This window comes from Mycteria americana, chromosome 12, assembly GCF_035582795.1.
Source record: "Mycteria americana isolate JAX WOST 10 ecotype Jacksonville Zoo and Gardens chromosome 12, USCA_MyAme_1.0, whole genome shotgun sequence".
NCBI lineage: Eukaryota > Metazoa > Chordata > Aves > Ciconiiformes > Ciconiidae > Mycteria > Mycteria americana.
The window spans coordinates 16,870,662-16,887,971 of NC_134376.1; the positions used below are offsets into that span (position 1 = coordinate 16,870,662).

Genomic DNA, 17,310 nt, shown 5'->3' on the forward strand with positions numbered 1-17,310 from the left:
GGAGTGAGAAGGATTAGTAACAAGGTTTCAGCTCTTATCAGTGAAACCTGTCTCCACAGTATTGGTTCTATGTATTGTCTCCTCTTTTTTAAAGCCTCCAGTAATTGAAACTCTGAAATTGAAACTCTTTCCCTAGGCAGTCTAATCCTATGAATAGTTATCCTTACAATCATTATGCGTGTTCTTAGAGTGCAACTAAAATCTCTTGCTGTAGTTTAACCTGTTGCTTCCTGTTGTATATATACATGGAAAATACTTTGTTCTCTTTGTCTTTAGAGCAGCTTATTACCTATTTGAAGATTGTTATCATAGTCCTCCTCCCATAATATGCTATTCCTTAAAACGAGCAGCCTCAGTTCCTTTACTTGTGTTTTTGGTATGTTATTCATGTTACCTAGATCTGTCTTTCTCATTCTTTTCCTCTGCACTGAACTGTGATGTCAAAAAACAAATGCCACGCTCTTGCTGGCAGGTCTGCGCCAATTACATCGTGTTATATAGGTGATATGCCTGCTAATACATCCCAAGATGATGAATAGCCATGGTATTGCCAAAAAAAAAAAAAAAAAAAGGCAGCCAAAAATCCCCAGTGTGGTGATTTGTGTACAGCTTATGATTCTTGTGATTCACTATAACAAGTTTCTTTTCCTTTACGTAGCTAATTGTTTCCTCGTAGTGTGAAGGGACAGGTGTATAGTACTATAATATAAAGAATATGCGTGTGTCCATATGAAATTGCTTCCTGCTCTTTTCCAGACTATTTGCTGGAAGCATTCTGAACACAAATCCTGTCTTCTCATAAACTTGCAGCCTTTCCAGTTTGGTGATCCCATGCAAACTTAACAAGCTATTTTATCACCCAAGTCATTAGCAAAAATACACTGAACCCTGGACTAGTCCCATTTCTGAGTGCAGGCATCTGAGTCCAGTTTTCCAACTGGTTATGGACTCACACTATTTTTTCTAAATGATGTGTTCCCTTTTGGTTTTAAATGTACCTTCTCTGAAGGTACTTAAGGTCTAATTAATCTTAGAAAAGGTTGGAAGGAACCTTTGGTTGTCTCTGGCATAACTTGCTTAAAACAGAGGCAACTTCAGAGTTAGATCAGGTTGTTCAGAGCCTTCACCTTTATCCATAACGGCTCTTGTCATGTCTGGAAAGAAGTAGTGTTGGTTTGACTAAGTTTGTTTCTGGGAAATCTATTCTGGTTGCTACTACTATTCTTTCTTTACTTTGAGGCTGTCTGCAGTTTGGTTTACGTTGGTTTTTTGGTTTTTTTTCTTCTTTAAAGTAACTGAAGTTTTTGGTCTGTAATTCTTTCTTCTCCTTTTCTCCCTTAAAAATAAACAGTCTGCCCTATGCTGCAGCATCCCTTGTGGTCCCAGCCTTTGTGCTCTGACAGATGTTCCCTCATGATGAAGTGTGTGCTGAACCAAAGAGGTTCAGCACTGTAAGCTGAGATATTTTGGGTTCATTTCAACATGTTTGCAAAAAAGAGAGAGTTTCCTTTTCTAGGGACCTTTAGTGTATTTTCTTTTCTGTAGTTGCTTGTTCTCAGCACTTTAAACCAGCCTGCTATGGTCATACCCACAGCTGTTCATGACTAAATACTAGAATACAGAATAGCATGTATTCTCGCTCTGCTTAGTGTAATGAGTCACTTTCTTATTTTGGAAAAAAAACCCAACAAACAAACAAAACACCTCTGTTTGCTGTAGTTTGGGAAAAGAAGGACTTGAGGATGATGATGACGATGATGATGACTTAGATGACAGCTCTGGAGGCAAACGGAGAATAGAAGTAAAAGCTCGTCAAGCATCTCATACCAATTACTTACTGATGAGAGGCTACTATGCCCCTGGAATTGTCAGCACGCGCAATCTGAGTCCCAGTGACAATATTGTGGTCAATTCCTGCCAGGTGAAGGTTAAGCTGCGATGTACACCAGTTCCAGGAAGACTCAGCTCTCCAGGTTAGTTTCTGTTTGGCCTAACTTGCACAGAAGTGGGTTGGAGCAGGAAAGGTAGTGAACTCATGAGCTGAGGAACTGATTTGAACAAAGCCTCTTAATAGGAACGTTCTTTTTTCATTACACATGCAGTTTGCCTTGTAATGCTTTCTCTCCTGACTTAAAACACACGGGTGGTTGACTTAGAGGCACCTTTTGTTGGTGACAGGTCCTTGCCTGTATTTCATGTCGTGTGAAACTATTAATCCAAAGAGGAAGCCTGTCCTCTCAGCCTGCCCTCTCCTCTGTTATCCCTTCTCCAGGAGGTTTTTCAGTCCCTTCTGCAACTTAAAATACCATATTATGTCACACCCAGGCTTCCTCTTCTGTAAAGAGAAAAGAAAATCTTTCAGAGCTCCTTGAATGGAAATTCACATTTACTTGTATCATGCAAGTGCCTGAAATAGTGGTGTCCAATCTCTGGCCTTTTACCTACAGTAATTTAAACATGTTGATAATACTTAGAGCTTGAATATTTGCAATTCATCAGCACTCCCCCTTCCTTTCAGTTGTAATGCAGACGTATCCAGGAAAGCCTTTAGTTGTTTAGCTCCTTAGTTGGAAGGTCTAGTGCTGTCCCTGCCCATTCCTATTGCTGTTGTGGTAGAGGTAAAATAGAAATTCTTTCTCATATCTCTGCTGCCATACATGCCCTCCAGGTCTACTGAGCTGACGGCTCATTACAGTTGTTCTCATTTTCCCTTGCTGTCAAAGAAGTGCAGCTGTCATACGAGTGTCCCACAAGGCATGATGTAAAGGCAGCCTGCAGATAAAAGGGTGGGGAGCAGGTAAGAACAGTGCCACAGCTACCCTCTAATCATCCGGGACTGGAAAAAGGTGTTAACGCTGCTTCAACTTCTGAATACTCTGTACAGTGGGGGTCAGTTTCGTGCAGTGATGGACCTGTCTCCAAACACACAGATGCTTTGTTATACTAATTGTACTAAGATTGTCAACTTGTAGTTTATACCATATTTGGCCAACAGCTTTCTGCCGTGGATCAGCTGCTTCCAATTTTTCGATTAATTAGGGTCCTCCATAGCAGTTCCTTGCCCTAGACTTTTCACTTCACCTTGCTCAAGAAAAAAGGAGATGATTCCCTCATTAACTTAGAGTTAGGCTGACCCAGTGTTAGAGAGAATACCAGTAAGTCTACGCTGTCTTTCAGCGACACTTCACTTTGATATGAGGGTAAGCCCTTGTAAATCAGCTTGCTCTTGTTCTACAGGTCTTTTCAGAAACAAATATGTAAGGCAGAAAGAAAAAAGGAAACTGCAGCAATGGAGATGGAAAATTGAGCTCTGGTTTTAATTGGAATAGTCTAGAACACTTCTAATCTGTCTGTCTCAGAATATTTGTCTTTCTGTAGTGTATTGCATAGTAACAACTGCTTCACAGCTTATACACTTGTTTTTTATTTGGTTTGCAGTTTCTTCTCTTCTTGATAACATGGCTGTGGGAGTCTCCTGCCTCCCTGAAACTTTTACCAGGCTGATAAAAGTCCAAGAAGAAAATTATGAGGTTGATCAGTTTCTTCATGAGTGTACAGAACGTTATGGCTATAATCCCAGAGATGTAGCTGCTGTTTTGGAGATCCGTAACGCAATAGAGGCAACTTCCCACTTTGGAATTTGCAAAGCTGAGCTGAGCAAACATTTCTGCAGCTATGAAGAGGTGGAACCTGAACGCACCAGGAGCTTGGAGCAGTACATTCAGGTGGTTTTACAGCCAGCTGCTTTCCGTATATTAATGTTTGCATGCTTAGTATTCCCCTTGAATAGGACAATCCTCCAGGCTGTAGGAAGCAAATATAAATTGAACAAAGCCATTTATATTAGGCAAGAGATCACATACCAATACCTGATAGCACTCTCACCTCAAAGTTAGGGTGGCCAAAAATTAAAGCAGCACAAAGATAGGAATGAACTGTTTCAGAAACCTAGAGGCACCAACGTTCACCTTTGGAAGCAACATACTCTTTCACAGTTACATTTTAACTAAATTTAAGCTGAACAAAAATGTCTTGTGCTGTAATTTCAGAAAAGTTTAAAGGGTAAAACATCTTTTCAACTTCAGGGCAGCAGGACAGAAAATTTAATATTCTACTAAGCTCTTCCTCTTTCTTTGCTGCCAGCTAAAGATGGCACTTCCATGATATTTGGTTAAACTGACATTTTCCAGTGAAAGCTCCTGAGACAATTTTTGTGATGTATGTTTTTGTGGGTTGTTTGTTTTTTTTTTTAATAGGACCTTATTGAAATGCAGCAGGTTTTAGAAGTAGGAGGCCATACTGTAAGACTGGTTGCAATAGTATTTGCCAAGCCATGGCTATTACATTCAGTATGTCTGAAGAATAAACCAGACGATTCTGATCAGCAAGGTGCAGAAACCACTCTCCCAGATGTACAACAGGATTGCCTGCCATCAGAACCAAAGAAGGGAGAGGAATGTTCGAGAGAGGAGGAGCAGCTGGGAAAAGACACACAGTCTGTCAGTGACGAAGAACCCCCAAGGAAGAGATGTAGGACTCAAAATGATGTCCTTCAAGATGGCAATCAGCTCTGCCAGGGTTCACAGAGTGGTTTGCAAGGTGCAAATGAAAATAACGTTGGTGCAGGTAGTACTGATCCTGTTACAATGAAGGAAGCTTTAATCATGGATGAAGAAACAGGCTCCCTAGGAGGTCAGACTGAACACCCAGTGTGTGCCCCAGATGCTGTGAATGCAGACACTTACAAGGAACAAGGTAAATCTTGTTCTGAGGACAAAGAGCTTGAAGAAGAGAATGATGAGCTCAGCACTGAGCACAACAAGCAGATCCCTATCCTTGAACAATCAGCCAGTGAGCAGTGTGATGAGCTTTCCTACTTACAGGAGAACCCAGGAGTCTCTAAAGGTATGTAGTCACACTCTACAGCCAAGAAATAGAGACTAGCTCATCATCAGTTGATCCCAAAAGGATAGCTCCATTTTACAAGCAAATACTACATTCTTTATGAAGCCATACCAGGGATAGAGGTTTTCATGTCTCACAGACAAAGTGGCATTACACTACTTGAGCTGGAAGGTCTTGGAGGTTTAAAATACATCAAAGATTCCTTCCTAAGCCTATTGCTGGAATGTTCATGACTAGTCCAGAAATGTGTTTTCCTTAGAAACTCATTTCCATGTCTTATTCTTCTCCAAAAACATACTTGGATCTCAAGTTTCTCATCTCTGGCTTCAGTCCAAAGGTTAGACATCTCTAAACCTAGAAACACAACGCTACTGGTGTACATTTAACTAGAATGCCCATGACTGAAAGTTGTAAAGTCATTAAACCATTCACCAGAAAGCAGCACATGCCAGTGAGAAGATTAATAGCGTCATTTGTAACCCCATTTGACTTCATTTTCATTTCCTTTTTACTGCCCATTTTCTTTAATAGCTAGTCATTCTTGCCAAGCTTTACATTAAGTAGGTTGTTGGGGATTTTATTTTGTTTTTGTTTTTATCAGCTCTGATTTCAGATTGAATCACAAGCTAACTGCTTGCATGGTATTTTGCCAAGATCTGCCGCTACCCACGTTTACAGCTGCAGGCTGCCATGTGAATCGGTGCAGACTGATCCGTAGCATCTTAGAGCTTGGTATTGTTTAATTGGAGCTTTCCTACAGGAAGTAGACTCAGGGCTGTCTAAAACAGCAAAGACCTCAGCAGTTCTTAACATGAAACTACTACAGTATTGTTTTAGGCTTAACTTCCTCTACTTGTTTGTAACACAGGAGGGAAAAAAATAGTACTTATGTTATCAAGCATAGAGTTCTTACTGGTCTTACTGATGAAGGCCAGCAGAAGGGTTTATGTGTGCTTGAGCCAAAGCTGTTAGCCTCTGGGTGTGGTAGAAGTTACCTACATTAAGTAATTGTGTAATTAAAACCCATGACACAATGAATAATGGAAGCTGCAGAGACAACCTTCACTTTGAAACCAAACTCTGCTGAAATCTTGAGTTTGCATTCTCAAGTCTACAGCTGCTTGGACTTCTGCTCAACTTCCGCATGATTACCAGGAGCATTAAGTTAAGCCCACGTGAGCGCCTGCGTGCCGAGACCCTGCATAGCTCTCTGTGTGAAACTCAGTTCTTTCAGTCCATAGAATAACTTGTTGTTCAGCCATGTCATCAGACTTCTAGGAATAAAACTTCTTGCTGTGATTTGGGAATGGAACCACAAAACGTGTGGTTGGAGTAGACAGATGTGGTTGTGAGAAGAGGTGTGGGAAAGAAAGAGTATGCTGCAGACAGGTAACGGCAGTCGGAGTGGAAGCCTAGAGCTCCCCATCAACTGCGAACAACACGCAGCGTAGTTTACTTGTGTTATTTTCTAGCATAAGCTGTTGCATTTTACAGCTTAGCCACCTTTTACTTTCCTTCCACTAGATAAAGAGTTTGGGTTAATTAAAAACTATGTGTTCTTTCCAGGAAGTTCTATGACAGATGTATCCCAGGCAGCCAGGGACCGGTGAGTAACAGAGATGTCTGCAGAATACCTAAACACTTAGCACTACCAAAAAATACATGGAAGCAAAGGATTTGGAAACCTTAGTTTTATGCTCTGATGGGCAGTGAGCATTGATGGTGGAGAAACCCCATGTTTTCCTCCATTGTTCTTGTTAGCATTACTCGTGCTCGTATGCATGCTGAACAAATTTCTCTGATAGATGGGGGTGTTTTTCTCAAAAACCAACGAGGTCCAAATATCAGAGGAACAAAACTGATTTTCTTTCTCAAATAAGTCCGATGCCAGAAAGTCTTGGCTTCCATGTGCCCAGGAAAGGCCTGGAGAAACTGCAATATGGGCAGTGTGAATTTCCATGCAGGGTCTGTCTTTTGACTCCAAAATGCTAAAAATGAGGAATTCGGTTTCCTATCTGAGCACTGTTGCTGCATGTTGCAGATTGAAGCCGGTCTTGGATAACTTTGGAGGATATTAGAGCTAGTAACAAATGAACACGCAAAACGAAGCTTTCCTGGTCATCAACACTCGAAGTAACTGTTGGGTGGTATAATGGTGCTAGAAGTGCTTCTCGGGTGGTGAGCACCTAATGTGAAATACTTCAGGTCTGTGGAACTGTCTAGTACATTAGCACCAGTCTCTGCCCATTCTCAGAGCAGCTGCAGAATTTACACCTAGGACGTGAGCAAACACCGGCAATGGATGTAGTAAGAATCTCTATTATGCAGGAATTATGATGATGGGAAATCTAGCTAGAAGAATAATTCCTGACAGAGCTGAACTTAAATTTCCTTTTGCAGGGCCTGCGAGAATGTCTGCTTCATTGGGAGGCCATGGCGGATTGTGGATGGGAATCTGAATAAACCTGTGTGTAAGGGGATGATGGAAGCTGTGCTCTACCACATCATGACAAAACCAGGCATAACGGAAGGCATGCTGCTGCAGCATTACATGGGGGTACTGCAGCCTGTTGCCGTCTTAGAGATACTGCAGGTATGTGAATCATCAGCTCTGTGAACTTTAGTCTGGTTCAGCTTCTGCACTTAAGAGTCAGCAGCTACTTTGCTGGAATGCCTAGCAAAATGGGACTGTGAATGAACCATGAAAAACAATCTTCTCCCTCTAGTGCAAATTAACCAAAGCCAGAGCAAGTTACTGTTCACAATGAGGATGGAAGGAAGCCTGCTTTACCTTGGAATTACTGCATTACCGATTTTAAAATTTGAGCTTGCTTCTGAAATGGATGTAATGCAGTGGAAATTCTAGTTGGTTACTGAAAGTGGTGGCTTGTCACTGTGAAATATTAAGTTGGGCTGTTTAATGCAGTGTTAATCACCATAGAATTTATCTTTCTTTTTTTCCTTATATACCTTTCAGATAGGTAGTCTTTGACATAAGAATCAGACTGAAGTGTGTCTGTGCTAGACAGTACTGTGAATAAGACCTGTCCTGACAGACCTGCTTAAAGGCATACATCCTTAATTGTAAAACAACACATGGTGAGAAAATTTGAGTTTCTCATATTTTTTGCCCACATCTTGAAGTTTGATTGTCACCACTGCTACTTTGCAAATGAAACCTTGATTTTTTTTTTTTTCTTTTTTTTCCTATAAGGATTCAAACTCTTAAGTATAGCAGTAATATTGCAGTCCTTCCCGTAAGCACGACTTCCCCTACTAATGCTGGAAATTGGTATTCCAGTATATGTATGCCACACTTCTGTCCAAAGGCTCATGCATTTTGGTAGCAGTGCAAGTTGCGTACACTACTGATCATGTAGCGTCCTGTTTCCTAGGTGTTCCATCACAGCTTGCCCGTATGTCCTATGCCATAGCAACACTGCCAAGAGGGCAGCTGGGATCAGGGCACAGGCAGAGCAGCAGCAGACGGGTTTAAGACTGCAGCAGAGCATGTATAGTGGTGAGGTGTGCACACGTGGGAGAGCAATACAGATTCCTAGGCAACTTTTATTCAAATCCAAAGTCAAGGAATTACCTGTATGTTTTACAGGTCGGAGAACTTGAACCTAACTTCTCTAGCAATAAATTTGGTAAGAACTGGTTTTGAAAGCATAGACAGAGCTTTTATCTGTAATATAGCAAATATCAGTAGATCTAGATGTACACCTCTGTGCGATTACTGAATCCACACCAGATGTTTTCAGCCCGTACAGCACACAGATTGCCTTGCTGGGCGTTGCTGTAGCAATGAATGCTAACCCATTAGCAAGAACTGACCCAGAAGGTTTACACCTATACCACCATTACGTGGTTTGTAACTGGTCCTAAATGTTGAGATCTGTTGCTGAACACGTGTTCTGTGTCAGTATCCAGATGTCAACCACTGTGCTGAAAGTGACAAAGGAGCATATATCCAGCTCTGTGAACTTGCTTTGTCGTGCTGTAATCTTTGCCATCCCTGTGGCCTCCTGAGGGGTGAAGCCCTGTTTAGTATAAATTGTCTAACGTTTCTGAGAACACTGTAGGTAGAATAGCATTAAGTGCACTTTTTTCACTGCAACTGCTCAAGCGAAAACATGTGAATTTTTCTGCAGGGTCTGGAAACTCTTGGTTGCATCAGACGATTCTACATGAAAAAGCCATCCCTGGTGTCGCTCTTTTCTCAGCCAGTTGTGGAAGAAAAACTAAACAATCCCAAACTGAGCGAAACCCCAACAATATACTATGAGCCTACGATAGACTGTACTCTCAGGCTGGGAAGAGTGTTCCCCTGTGAAGTGAACTGGAATAAATGGGTGCAGATTATCCCTGTATAAAAGAGGTAAAGCTGAGTCATATTAAATTGGTTTAGCCTGTAGGAGCGAGTGTTAATGCAGATTAAATGTTACAATTTCTGCTCCAACATGTTTTTATTAAGTTATTTATCCTTTTTACTTTTGAATGTATTTAAACAGAATAAAGCTTAACGTTAAGACACATGTAGTATTTGATCCCACTTTAAGGATGTTCTTTTTTGGCCAATAATTGTTGGTAGAGCGTATAGTTCATAGTTTCTGCTTTATATTATGTGGTTTTCACAAGGCACAGTGAAGGCCCCCCCCTTTTTTTTTTTTCCCCCTCCCCCTAAGGCCACAGCAGGAACACTTTACCCTTGTTTTGCCTTCTGCTCTGTTGCACAGCAGCTGGCTCTGTGCTAAGGTTTGGTAACTGTTCTTTAGCTTAGTTATCTTACGGTCTGTCTGTATTTTACACACGGGTTTCTTGGCGTGCATGGCACTAGTTGATTGTGTGCTGCTACTGCACTGTGTGAAATAAGGGCCCCATCCTCTTCCCTCATGCCACAGCATGGGGAAGAACGCCCTTTCAGAGGCTCTGACTGTCGTTTTCAGTAGTTACTGGCAGCCTTATGCCGGGTCAGGTTCTAAAGCAACCACGCAGCAGACGCTTACTTCCACCCGGAGACGTGTTTATTGCCGGAGCAGACAGCCCTACCCCTACCCCTACCCCATCCCCGCGGGACTTGTGCTCCCGGGGCCGAGGCCCAGGCCCGGCCGAGCCCCTCTCCTCAGCCGTGCGCAGGGAGAGCGGGCCGGGCCCGTGCCGCGGCCCCCGGGCCCCTCAGGCGCCGGGCGCGGCCCGGGGGCCTCAGTCCCGCCAGCGGTGCCCGCACTGCGCGTTGCAGCACTTGTAGAAGGTGGTCATGGGCTCGTCGGCCGAGCGCGTCTGGATCTGCATGAAGTAGGCGCGGGGGTGCTCGCACTTGGGGCACGGCTCTGCGGGGCGAGGCGGCGGCGCCGTGAGGTGAGGCCAGGCCCGGCCCCCCCCGGCCCCCGCCCCGGGCCCGGCCCGGCCCTACCTGCGGTGGAGTCCACGTTCTCCCAGGCCGCGGCGCCGCCCAGCACGTCGTCCACCTCCTTCAGCCGCGGGTACTTCCTGCTCGTCACCTGCGGGCGGCCGCCGGTCAGGGGGCCCGGGCCCGCCGCGCCCCCCGCCCGCCCCCGGCCCCCGCCCGCAACCCGCGCCCCGGCACCTTCCGCGTGACGTTGCGCACGTAGGGGCAGGTGGTGCAGGCGAAGCGGTGGCAGCGCGGCCCCTCCTCGGCCACCAGCACGTTGCCGCAGGCCGGGCAGAAGAGCAGCATCCCCGGTTCCGCGGCGGCGACCGCCCCTTCCGGCGCGGCGATGGCGGAGGCCGAGGAGGAGCTGGCGCACGCCGAGGTGCTGGAGCTCTTCCAGGCGGCGCTGGCGCGGCTGGTGCAGGACCCGCTGCTCTGCGACCTCCCGCCGCAGGTGGGGCCGGGGCCGGGGGCGGGGGCGGCGGGGGCCGGGCGGGCTGCGGCGGGGCTCAGGCCCGCCTCGCTCGCGTGTCGCGGCCGTGCCGCCCGCAGGTGACGGCGGAGGAGATCGGCTCGCAGGTGGCGCTGGAGTACGGGCAGGCCATGACGGTGCGCGTCTGCAAGGCGGACGGCGAGACCATGCGTGCGTCCCGGGGCCGGGGGGGCGGGCGGAGCCGGCCCGGGGGAGGAGCCGGGCCGGGGGGACCGGGCCCGGCCGGGCCGCTGACGGGGCTCTCCCCCCTGCCCAGCCGTGGTGGTGGTGCAGAACGCCTCGGTGCTGGAGCTGAAGAAGGCGCTGCGGCGGCACGTCCAGCTGCGGCAGGCACGGCAGGGCGGCGTCCAGCACCTCAGCTGGTGAGCGGGACCTGGCGGCTGGCGGGCTCCCTCTTGCTCGCCCCCACCTTCATTGCTTTCCCGTGGCCGGCGGTTCCTCCTGCCGACCCCCCAAGTGTTTTTCCCCTAGGAAGTACATATGGAGGACATACCACTTAACCTACGCCGGAGAGAAACTGGCAGATGACAGAAAGAAGCTGCGAGAGTGAGTAATCAATCAAGTCTCTTCTGGCGTCTCGGGCTGGAGAGGCCTAGCGGAGTCCAGACAGCGTCTGCACAGGCAGGGCTAACTTGGGACTGTGTGCCCTGGCTCAGACAGGTCCTCCTAGCAGCGGAACAGGCTGCCCAGGGAAGCGGTTGAGTCACCGTCCCTGGAGGTATTTAAAAGCCGTGTAGATGTGGTGCTTGGGGACATGGTTTAGCGGTGGACTTGGCAGTGCTAGCTTAACAGGTGGACGTGATGGTCTTAAAGGTCTTTTCCAACCTAAATGACTCTATGATTCCACTTGAAATTGACTGCAGGATGGGACCAGCACTGCACACAGAGGTGGGACAGGCCCTGCCCTGACCGACTGAGAGGCCATCTGCAGGACAGGAAGGCCTCAAGTAGTTCCTCAGCCACAACCATCCTGTGCGGAGCATGTTCATCCACTTCAGACCATGCCAAGGCACTCAGATGCATTGCCCCTTGGCCATCTGTGCCAAACTCCCACAGAATGGGCTATGCTTACTAAGGTTACACCCGAGGTACCCTGCAGAGACAAGATTAGTGAGAAAAAGGATGAGCGTGAGGGGAGTAGAACACAGAGAAGGCCAGAAATGGTGTCATGCACACAGAGCACATCAGTTCATCTCCAGGGAAACTGGGAGCTACTCAGCAGAGGATGGGGTCAGGACACATTATGTGGTGGAGGGGATCCAGGGTGGAAGGGACCTCTGGACGTCATCTAGTCCAGCCCTCTGCACAGCAGGGTCAGCTAGAGCTGGCTGCTCAGGGCTGTGTCCAGTTGGGTTTTGAGTATCTCCAAGAATGTAGACCCCACAACCTCTCTGGACAACCTGTTCCAGTGCTCAGTCACCCTCACAGGGGGCTTGGCAGAGCTGCTGAGGTAGGAAGGTAGGAAGGAGGATGGAAGAATGGCAAGCAAAGAGCAAACCAAGGATAAGAGTGTTGGGCTCTGGACCTGCTCAGCCACGTATCAGAGACCATCGAGTAACAGTGGCAAACCACTCCCACGTTTCCGTGCCCATTCTCAGGGCAAGGAAGCAGGAGGTGCTTCTGAGCACTCTGAGCATACAGCAGTGCTGGGTATGCCAGCCTGCATGCAGACCAGCAAGAAAAGCTTGTCTGAGGTATTAAAAATTTAGCAAGACAGCCCGAATCAAAGCTGGCCTTGAAAGACTGAGCCATGGGTGACAGATGTTGCATTTAAGGGGGTGTTGCAGTTAAGGCAGATGATCAGATCCTTCAGTGCTGGCAGCAGGTTCTACATACACAAGTAAGAATTTTAACTTGTCCTCCATTAGAGCACAGGATGTGATCGTAGGAGTCCATCTCCCCCTGGGAAAGAGGAGGCTATAGGATTTCAAAGGTTGTGGTTCCTGGGAAAGTGGCATGTAACAGCATAACTCTCTGTTCAGGTATGGCATCAGAAACCGGGATGAGGTCAGCTTCATAAAGAAGCTTCGGAAGTAACCTGTCAGGTAAGTCCTAAATATCCATTAAGAGCTACCACTTCTTCATCTTCCTCTTCCCCAGGCCTTCGTGCTCAAGCTCACAGCAGCTGGTGTTGCTGTCCTCGCAGCGTAGCAGAGCATTTCCAAACGTTCGTGTCTCCATTAGGCTTGCGCCCTGGCTCTGGTCTATTTCCACATCCTGCTTGTGTTGCTTGTGCTTCTCTGAGGGCAGGGAACAATCAATTCAGCTACATCAGGAGCAGCAGCAGCAATATCTTAGTGCTGGCAATGGTGTATCTCTAACCCTACTTTATGTTTAGACTCTGACTCTGCTCCTGCAACGTCTTGAGATTCATTAAATGCAGTGTTCCTTTGTTTGCCCTTGTGATTGCTTCTAGGACCTTGCTTTCTTTTAGGCTTCTTGAGTCTTGCATGTCCAGAGAAGGGCAACGAAGCTGGGGAAGGGTCTGGAGCACAAGTCTGATGAGGAGCGGCTGAGGGACCTGGGTTTGTTTAGCCTGGAGAAAAGGAGGCTGAGGGGAGACCTCATCGCTCTCTACAACTACCTGAAAGGAGGGTGTAGAGAGGTGGGGTCGGCCTCTTCTCCCAGGTAACAAGCCATAGGACGAGAGGAAATGGCCTCAAGTTGCGCCAGGGGAGGTTTAGACTGGATATTAGGAAATTTTACTTCACTGAAAGGGTTGTCAAGCATTGGAAGAGGCTGCCCAGGGAAGTGGTTGGGTCGCCATCCCTGGAGGTATTTAAAAGACATTTGGATGAGGTGCTTAGGGACAGGGTGTAGTGGTGGTCTTGGTAGCGTTAAGTTTACGGTTGGACTCGATGATCTTAAAGGTCTTTTCCAACCTATACGATTCTGTGATTCTGTCTCTGGAGATCACTGTCAGGAATGTGGCTGGGTGCTAACGAATCCCTAGGAGGATGGAGGTCTCTTTGTGCTACAGGCAATTGCCGTCACCTGGGTCATTTGGGTCCTTCTGGTGCCTCAGACTCTTACACCCGAGTGACTGTTCTCCTGCCCTGCTCCTAGCGCTCCTGTACCATTCAGAGCACCTGCAGCTAACAGAAATGTCCCATGGGTGTGCATAAGCAAATGCAACAAGCAAACACAGCACGTTCTTTGCTGTTCCACACTGGGTATATTTTGGGTATATATTATAGTCTTTCTCAATTACTGCAAGCTATAAGGAGTTAGGAAAAGGGACCTCAGCTTACATATCCTGTAGTTTTTGTCTCTCAGTTTCTCCAATTTTCTGGTTCATAGAAACTTGAGTTCAACCAATTCATTGTTCTCAGAAGACAGGACACATCACTAGACAACTTTCAGTCATGGTATTTCTGTGCAACTGATGCATTTAAAAATACTTCCAGCACAGGAAGCACCAGTAGCATGTATATTTACCTTTGTAACCTATGTAGACATAATTCTGGTATTCTACTGCTATTTTTAGAAAGCTGTGCACACAAACACAAGATGTGGCCAACACTCTCAAGCTTAGTAAGTTTAAAATTATGTCTGCTTCCCCTCAACATCTAAAAACACAATCACAGTGTCTGAAGAGCACTGGTAACAGCAGCTTTTCCAAACGCTTGGTTTTTTGTTTTGCGGCTCCAGCTAGCTGGGTTAGAAACTGTTGCTTTGTAACCACAGTAACTTTTTTTCTTCTTTCAATGCTGCCAACATTTGCAACATCCAGTGTACTAAAATGTGTGCCATGACAGAAGCCATCTGCCCCACGGTGCCTATGGCCAGCAGTCACCTATGGCATTGGCTGATTCCCCCCTGGACTGTCTGGGCATGGTAGTGTGGTGATAAGAGAACCCAGCAAGCAGTAACTATTATCACTACCAAATATCTTCTTTCTTTAACAGAGAGAGCAGAGACTCCAGCCCTACCAAGACCAGGCTGTGAATTCAGCACCTTCCTGGACGAAAAGGTTGTAACATTTCGAAGAGAAACAAACTCCAGTTGAATGGACATTCTCACATGTTTTTTGCAGGTGCTGTTTGAAATGTCTGCTTCTGAGCTGTATGTGGAATGCACTGTCAGTGATTAAAGAGACCCTCTAGTTTTCTGAGGCTTTTAAGGTCCTTATTTCCAGCTGCAAATCTGTGTCTGACTGTTTTGGGTGCTAGAAAAGGATTGATTCTACTGGTACATAAAACAGCATAGGTGAGATAAGTAACAAACGTAGCCACAGACTATGCCGAACAATTAACAGTAGCTAAAACGCTACCTTACCATTTAATCACCACCTTAGCAGTAGTAAACAACTCTGGTTAAAAATGTAGTATTGAAACTAGTGTAATAAAAATAATGGCAGCAGAAAAGGTTCAATACAATTGAACAAGGCACAAACGTTCTGTTTTCAGAGTCTTCTGAGATAAGGCAAAACATGCCTGCCAAGTGCTAAGGAGACAGTTTAAATTAACCATGGGCAGGGTTAGAAGTGTCATTGGATTAGAGGCTTTGTCCACATGGAACTGGCACAGCAAACGCAAAGACAGTCCATCTCCAGTGCCTGCTCGAGAAGCCAGTCTTTGCCTTTCAGTGGAGCTGTGCATCCAGGTCGTATTTCTCGCAGAATTTGTCTGTGAATGGTATACAAGTAAGGAACTCGCACCACTCGCACTTGATGGGGTAGAAATAGAACAGAATCACAAGTCCTGAGAAGAGTGCAATGAAGATGAGCTGGAAAACTATAATTTGGCATCGCTTCCTATATAAATCAAACTTCCCAAAGCTAATGTAGGGCAGGAAGGCAAAGGAGAGGAAGAAACCACTGATAAATCCTGAAATGTGAGCAAAATTGTCAATCCAAGGCAGGAGGCCAAAGGCAAAAAGAAAGAGCACCACAGCCAGCAGCTTGAAGAAAGCCCTCCATGGGCGTGCCAGGATTTGCCAACTCTGGAAGAGCTCCACAAAGAGACAGGCCAGAATCCCAAACTGGGATCCTGCAGGGCCAACCTGCAGAAGAAGAGCATTACAGGTAACATCAGGCACATCCCATCTGCCTGGCTTCTGCAGCCAGCTCCAGGCATTACAGTTATTTATCATTCAACTCCTTGTTCAGTGTTTCTTGGGAAAGAGATGCCACAGCCTGCAACTTCATCCTTATAACGGGGTTCAAGGAGTAAAGGGGCCTGGTTTGATTTAGGATCAAGGTAGGTGTGAGGGCAGCAATCACCAGAACAGACTTTATATTTAAGGAGGGCAGATCTGGTTTAAGTCACCAGAGTGGAGAAGCCCTTGAAGGCAATCTCCTGGCTCCCCCCACCCACCATGCACTTTTCCTTACTGAAGGGCCTGGAAGATAGTCCTCCAGGTCCTGCCACGCAGTCTTCTAAAGTGAAGCCGGATGGTCGCATCAGACTTCTCCAGCTGTGGCATGTGGCCAGGGACAGTCCTGGACAGTCTGTGGGAAAAGTGAGCTCTGCTCTTCACCCCTCTCCTGCCTGCCACTCATATGTGGAGGGTCTCTGGCACCAGCTACAGCTTTCAATTCCCAGCCTGCCAGGGGCCTCTCTTATCCTGTGCTTGGACAAACCCCCCATTCATTATGAGAGGCAGCCTTCTTACTGCAGCCAGACTGGGCCAGTCACTTGGAAAGCCCAGGGTACTCTGGGGGATGTTATTGCTCAACAGCCACATGACAGTGTGGTGCTATCTTCTAGCTACAAATCTGCACAAGCCATGTGCTGCAGAGATGAGCCCAGCTCTGGACTTCTGCCTCTGCCAGAGAGGCACAGGCATGTAGAGAAGGCTTGTGTTCGGGGCAAGTTACCGGGACCCTAGTCTGCAGGAGACCCACCTCTGCTCTGTAGGGTAGAAATATTGCACTGGCAAGGTTCCCAGTAATGCCACTGAGCAGGTAGATGATAGAGATGCGATGCCATCCTGCCAGCTTCTCTAGGTCCCGCAGGATCGTCATTTGGAAACAGATTGAAACCAGACAGTGCAGGATCCTGCCAAGTTCAGAGTACAGGAGCTGAAGCAGCAGCCACTGAAAGTCACCCCTGTGTTCGTGTTCTTCGCCAAGCCTTGCTGAGAGCTCCTGCTCTGGCCTTGCCCACGCCTCTAATATCCCTCCCAGCAAACACAGCATGGTAAACCTCAGCAGGGACAACAGCTCAGCCCCTCCATGTCCCCCAGGGAAGGAACTGCCAGAACAGCCCTCAATAGCAGTCTCAGGGTTCATGGTTCCCCCACCCAGATAGTGGAAGTTTTACACCTATGCTTACCCAGCATGGAGGAAAAGTGAGAGCCAGAGGCGGTAGAACTGGTCAGGGACTTCTGGATTTAGGAAAGGGAGGAGTCCACAGACATCATCCATGCAGTGCACCTAGGGCAGCAGAAGTAGGGTTGTGAGGTGTGCCAGCCAGCACGGCTGGTTACTAAGGCCAGAGCAGAGACTGCAGTTAGCTCTGAAAGAAGGGCTTTCCTTGCTCTTCTCCGCTATATCAAGTCCCAACCCATGTAT

The 17,310-nt window shown here is 47.0% G+C and overlaps 4 protein-coding genes across 9 annotated transcripts in view; 2 read left to right on the top strand and 2 right to left on the bottom strand.

Annotated features, from left to right (window-relative positions):
- Nucleotides 1–9,439, top strand: part of GTF3C1 (general transcription factor IIIC subunit 1) — a 44,801-nt gene extending 35,362 nt beyond the window's left edge. For all 4 annotated transcript variants that reach the window (XM_075515378.1, XM_075515380.1, XM_075515379.1 and 1 more), the window contains exons 32-37: nt 1,720–1,973; nt 3,439–3,725; nt 4,257–4,905; nt 6,472–6,511; nt 7,306–7,498; nt 9,060–9,439. In XM_075515378.1, coding sequence (XP_075371493.1) covers nt 1,720–1,973; nt 3,439–3,725; nt 4,257–4,905; nt 6,472–6,511; nt 7,306–7,498; nt 9,060–9,281 — 1,645 coding nt within the window. In that variant the 3' untranslated portion in view covers nt 9,282–9,439. The remainder of the gene's footprint in view (nt 1–1,719; nt 1,974–3,438; nt 3,726–4,256; nt 4,906–6,471; nt 6,512–7,305; nt 7,499–9,059) is intronic.
- A 475-nt stretch (nt 9,440–9,914) lies between these two features.
- POLR3K (RNA polymerase III subunit K) lies at nt 9,915–10,628 on the bottom strand. Its single transcript, XM_075515414.1, has 3 exons — nt 10,496–10,628; nt 10,322–10,409; nt 9,915–10,238 (listed from the first exon to the last, which is right to left on the bottom strand). Exons 1-3 carry the CDS (start codon nt 10,604–10,606, stop codon nt 10,111–10,113), a joined length of 327 nt encoding a protein of 108 aa, XP_075371529.1. The 5' UTR covers nt 10,607–10,628; the 3' UTR covers nt 9,915–10,110.
- On the top strand, nt 10,622–14,908 carry SNRNP25 (small nuclear ribonucleoprotein U11/U12 subunit 25). Its single transcript, XM_075515410.1, has 6 exons — nt 10,622–10,754; nt 10,853–10,943; nt 11,050–11,155; nt 11,265–11,339; nt 12,776–12,838; nt 14,702–14,908. Exons 1-5 carry the CDS (start codon nt 10,647–10,649, stop codon nt 12,828–12,830), a joined length of 435 nt encoding a protein of 144 aa, XP_075371525.1. The 5' UTR covers nt 10,622–10,646; the 3' UTR covers nt 12,831–12,838; nt 14,702–14,908.
- A 131-nt stretch (nt 14,909–15,039) lies between these two features.
- Nucleotides 15,040–17,310, bottom strand: part of RHBDF1 (rhomboid 5 homolog 1) — a 39,287-nt gene continuing 37,016 nt past the window's right edge. For all 3 annotated transcript variants that reach the window (XM_075515391.1, XM_075515392.1, XM_075515394.1), the window contains exons 16-18: nt 17,072–17,172; nt 16,642–16,795; nt 15,040–15,797 (exon numbers count right to left, since the gene is read on the bottom strand). In XM_075515391.1, coding sequence (XP_075371506.1) covers nt 15,378–15,797; nt 16,642–16,795; nt 17,072–17,172 — 675 coding nt within the window. In that variant the 3' untranslated portion in view covers nt 15,040–15,377. The remainder of the gene's footprint in view (nt 15,798–16,641; nt 16,796–17,071; nt 17,173–17,310) is intronic.

Coding starts and splice junctions, on each gene's coding strand:
- POLR3K (XM_075515414.1), bottom strand. CDS start 10,606: ATGCTGCTCTTCTGCCCGGCCTGCGGCAACGTGCTGGTGGCCGAGGAG. Junction 10,410..10,495: donor TGCGCAACGTCACGCGGAAG/GTGCCGGGGCGC, acceptor GGCCGCCCGCAG/GTGACGAGCAGGAAGTACCC. Junction 10,239..10,321: donor GAACGTGGACTCCACCGCAG/GTAGGGCCGGGC, acceptor CTCGCCCCGCAG/AGCCGTGCCCCAAGTGCGAG.
- SNRNP25 (XM_075515410.1), top strand. CDS start 10,647: ATGGCGGAGGCCGAGGAGGAGCTGGCGCACGCCGAGGTGCTGGAGCTC. Junction 10,755..10,852: donor TCTGCGACCTCCCGCCGCAG/GTGGGGCCGGGG, acceptor TGCCGCCCGCAG/GTGACGGCGGAGGAGATCGG. Junction 11,156..11,264: donor GGCGTCCAGCACCTCAGCTG/GTGAGCGGGACC, acceptor TTTTTCCCCTAG/GAAGTACATATGGAGGACAT.